The sequence below is a fragment of the Cicer arietinum genome, chromosome 7, assembly GCF_000331145.2.
Source record: "Cicer arietinum cultivar CDC Frontier isolate Library 1 chromosome 7, Cicar.CDCFrontier_v2.0, whole genome shotgun sequence".
Classification (NCBI taxonomy): Eukaryota; Viridiplantae; Streptophyta; class Magnoliopsida; order Fabales; family Fabaceae; genus Cicer; species Cicer arietinum.
Window position 1 is genome coordinate 32,471,953 of NC_021166.2, and position 5,023 is coordinate 32,476,975.

At 31.5% G+C, this 5,023-nt stretch overlaps 1 protein-coding gene across 1 annotated transcript; it reads left to right on the forward strand.

Moving 5' to 3' along the window:
• The first annotated feature begins 299 nt into the window (after nucleotides 1-299).
• LOC101513473 (uncharacterized) lies at nucleotides 300-3,343 on the forward strand. The gene is made up of 5 exons (XM_004516017.4): nucleotides 300-824; nucleotides 1,395-1,447; nucleotides 1,754-1,791; nucleotides 2,064-2,676; nucleotides 3,011-3,343. The coding sequence occupies exons 1-5, from the start codon at nucleotides 392-394 to the stop codon at nucleotides 3,188-3,190; spliced, it is 1,317 nt and encodes a 438-aa protein (XP_004516074.1). The 5' UTR covers nucleotides 300-391; the 3' UTR covers nucleotides 3,191-3,343.
• Nucleotides 3,344-5,023: the final 1,680 nt, after the last annotated feature.

Here is a 5,023-nt window from a genome sequence, read left to right on the forward strand (position 1 = left end):
TATATTGAATTTAGTAGAAAATGTTAAATCTCACAAGATGGTCAACCTGAATTCAAATATATGCAAAAAAGAGATACTCATATTTGTCATATGGAGAGAGAATAAATATTTGAATGGAGGGGTTGGTGTGAGACTTAAAGGAATGGTACTTTTGGAAGAAGGGAGGGTGTGTGAGCGAGAAGTTGTGTGCATAAAGTAATCCTATTAAAACAAAAGTGCAATGAAAAATAATCTGGCCCAATTTAAAAACCTTTGTGTTCTCTTAAAAAATAAATATAAATCTAATCTAATAAATTACATACATCATAATCCAGACCAGAAATAGATAGAATAAATCTGCAACGGCTGCTTCTGTCTGAGCTCCAACTCTTTCATTCATGTTCCAATTCACATGAATTTTTTTGTTAGTGTAAGAGGAATGTCTGTTCCACACACTCCCTTGACTCATTTTCCCAGCAATTATTATTCAAGGCAACAATTGTTGAGCAATATGGTCGATTCCGCCTGTACATTTTCCCCTCCAACAACACTGCACGTGCTTTCTCACGTGTCAAAGGAAGCAATCCCCAAATTAACAACGTTGGTTTGTTCCGTTCTCCCCATTGATGAAGTTCGGATAAGTGTTGTTGATGATGGAGAGCACAATGTGTTAAAATCTTGTGTTAAAGAAGATTCTTCTGATGTTTTCAGCAATGGGAATGGAGTTTATGACTCTATAATCTCCCCCTGCAAAAAAGTTGTCAAGGAGAGGATGAGAAGAATGAGAATAGGACTTGCGAACAAAGGAAAAGTACCTTGGAATAAGGGAAGGAAACACACAACAGGTACTTCCTTAGTAATTTTTACTTATATTTTGGGATGGAGTATTACTTAAAATTTAGGATTAAATACATATTATTAAATGCATTTTACATATTTTAATTGATCAGACATACAATTATAAATGCATTAAATATTCTTATGTCATTAATTAAATTAAAAAAATTAAAAAAATTCAAAGGTGATAGCTAAGTTTTTTTTAAGTTTTATTCTAATTTCATGGGATTAATCATATTTTACATGTATGATTGTCACGTTATTTAAAGTATCTCACATCATTATCTTTTGGTTAAAAAATCAGATGGAGGGACAGTTTACTTTTAAAATAGGGAACCAATTTTGTGAATCAGTAAAAATAGGGGACTAAAACTGTAATCAAGCCTGTTTATGAAAAATTGTAAATTTGTTTTCAAATATTGTAAAAGAAAATGACAAGCAAAATTTTGATTTACATTCTCTTGTATTTATTAGTTGAATTGAAAATGAAATTATAAAAAGAAGCCAATGGACATTGATTGGATCATATACCTTTTTATTGGATAATTTTGTGGAAGTGATAATGAACACAATTGCAGAGACACGCGAGCGAATCAGGATGAGAACATCAGAGGCTTTGAGGGACCCCAAGGTGAAGTCAAGTAAGAGTCTTTGGTTGGAGTGTTCTGTTAGGTCATTTGGAGTCAATTGAATCACTACTCTTAACAGTTTTTATGTATGTGTGACATTGTGTTGTGTTCACATCACATGACATGCCTTATTGTTGCAATTATTGTAATTGTTATTTTAGGACTTAAAGAGATTATTTTTTCTCCTTACTATTCAGATGCTAGTTGGTCTTGTAATATAATAATTTTCTGTTACTGAGTAGTTTCCTTTCTCATGAATCATGATTTACTCTTATAAATGATTTATTATATGCACAAAAATATTTCAGGTGAAGAAGAAGATGACTGAACATCCCCGTTGTCATAGGTAAACATGAGTCCTTTAATATTTTGTTTTATTTTTTCTGTATGAAAATTATCATGGATCAATTGAGAAAGAGAGAATGTTTGATCTTGGAATCATCTTCAATGTCCATCCATTATTTAGAAATAACATATGGAATGTTCCATACATTATTTTGTGTGGACTGAAATACGTATGGACTGATATTTTAGGCTGTCTTGATCTTTTCGTGTGGATATCAAATGAATGTAGCCAATGTCAATTCATTCAACAATCTTTTATGAACCTTCCTGCAGTGATCAAATCAAGGCAAAGATAAGTAATTCGTTAAGACGGGTATGGCAAGAGCGGCTGAAGTCAAAGCAGGTGGGGAGGCTATTTTTCCTCTTATGGGAACAAAGCATAGCAAATGCTGCCAAGAAAGGAGGGAGTGGTGAGAATGAGCTAGATTGGGACAGCTATGATGAGATAAAAGAACAACTCGAGGTTGACGGAATTCTGCAGACAGAAGAAAAGGAAAAACAAAAGCGGATGGCAATTGCTGGAGCAAAGAAATTTATTCAGTCGTGGAAGGAAAACATAGCAAAAGAAGCTAAGAAAGGAGGGAATGGAGAACAAAAACTAGATTGGGATAGTTATGAAAAGATAAAAGAAGAAATGGTTATCCTCAATCAGCTTCAGCGTACTACAGAGAAGGCAAAGGCGAAAGAGATGGCAAAAGTGAAAGCGGAGAAAGAAGCACGGATAAAAGCAATAAAAAAGGTAATGCTTACTCAAAAGAAAAAAGATCTCCGGGAGAGGAGTAAAGCGAGAGAGAATGTAAAGAGTCAAACATACCAAAATGCAGAAGAAGACAGTCATGCCTTGGAAGTTACTCAAGAGTTCAAACTTGGCTCTAAATTAACTAAGGTAGCCATTCATTATGAGATTAAAGACTATGCAATATTAGTGTAAAATTATTTTACACCGACAACCAATCATATATTGACAACACATGTAATAAAAAATTGAACAAGGAAGATATGCATATGTTTGATGTGTTGACAAGTTGTGGTTGATTGTCATGTAAAATTTACAATCACCGTGCATGTCCTTTGATCTCATTCACTATTTCCTCATTTATTGGCTATTTATAAATCGATGAGTCAATTAAGAATGAGAGTAGTGTAACTAATTTGTTTTTTGTTATTTATTTATTTATTCCTCTTTTGTATTAATGATGGTTTGTTTGTCCTGTCTTCAGAATCACGTAAGTAACAACATCAGCAGTGAAGTAGCTAGAGAAGAAGACATTATTTATTCAGATTTTGCAAATCACAGTACATTGGATTTAGAACTCATCAGAAGAGAGAAAATGCAGAAAAAAGTGTCACTTGCAGATCAGATCCAAGCTGCTAAACTCATAAAGGGGAAACTCTACTGATAAGTGATAAGGAATCTTCTTCGCGCTCTAACTACTGGTTTAATTGAAATATTATGTATGTCTTTTATAGTCTCTATGTTGTGACAAATTGTGATATCTGTGCTTTAACTTGGTTTTGGATTTCAGCTTCTTATTCCTATTCTCTTTTCTCCATTTTTCTCTAAAGAAAAAACACACATCTCTTGCTCTGTATATTTACAATAGTTGATAGTTGACATAAATTAAGGCAGAGTGAAATTAGGTGCATTCACACTTGGAGGTAATGATACTATTGGTCGTCTTTTCATTGAACACGATAATAAACTGCAGTAACAAATGAAATCTTGTACTACTGATCATGTCCATGTTAGTGCTTGGAATGATCTAGAAGCCATTCACATGGATGACTATAATAAGGTACTGTTTTTGTTTAATGATTTGGCTTTTAAAAGAAATATTTGACTGACCAATTTTATAAAAAAAATAAATAAATTAAAAGATTTACTGATCATATCTTCAACACTCCAACTCAAATCTTCAATCAAACCTTGAAATCTTCATCACTCACTCTTCTTTTCTTCTTTTTTCTCCCTCACTCTTTCTCACTTTTTCTTTCCTTTTTTCCCCTCTCTCTCTTTCTCACTTGAGTGTCTCTAATATAACAACTGCTCACCATCAGACCAATAATACTCTCCATCACTCATCATCAAATCTATCCAAACTCATTTCAAACAATTTAGACAACTAATAGAACACTAAGAAATCAATTTCTACACCGAAAACTAAGGGTTCATATAGAATGAACCTATGAACAAATTGGTCCATTTTGGGCCAATCTTAAGCCCTTGATTTAATAGTAAAATAATGGAATGGTGGAGATACAAATGGGTTACCTGTTGTGGAGGTCATGTGTGATAGAATAGAAAAATTGTATTATTAACTATCAGTTTTGTTGTAATTATTTTTGTTGAAAAGATTAATGGATCAAAATTACAAAAAAATACAGTAGAAGGCCCAAAATTGGACTGTATTTTCTTCAATATTTGACCAAAAACATTACACATCCTTATAATACAATGTGTGTTTAATAAGTCTGCAAACGCGATTTCTGCAATTTTTTTATTTTTTTTTATTTTTAAGACTTAAAGCATTGATTTTTATTCAACAAAAAAAAAAATTAAAATAAGTGTTTCAAAATAAGTGTTGTTTTTGTATATTTAGTAAAAAACCAATTATTATTAGGCAAAAAATTATTTTATCAAATTATCCTTATTAATTAATTTTATCATTTCCATTATGTAAAGTAAAATTAATACTTTAAAATTAGTATACAAAGTAAAAATTGAAAGAACAATTAAAAAAAATTATTGCATTGTCGAAACTAGAATTCTTAAGTTGTAGTTAATATATTTAGATTAGACTCTATGATTGGATATTTGATATTTTGATTCGTAAGCAATAGTTAGTCTATTTAAATTAGAAGGTACGATCGTATCGTTGAAATTAAGTTTTTAAATTGTAGTTAGTCTATTTAGTTTAGATTGAACGGTTGAATCTTTGATATTAAGATTCATGAGTTGTAGTTGGTTTATTTAGGTTAGAATTGATGCTTGAATCATAGAAATTAAGAATTGTAAGTCGTATTTAGTGTATTTAGGTAGATTGAACTCTGGGATCGCTGAAATTAAGATTCAAAAATTATACTTAGTTCATTTAGGTTATAGTGTACGGTTGGATCTTCGAAATTAGAATTTGTAAGTCGTGGTTTGTGTATTTAGGTTAGAATGTATGGTTGGGTCGTTGAAATTAAAATTTCTAAGTCGTAGTTAGTCTAATTATGTCAAATTGAATTGT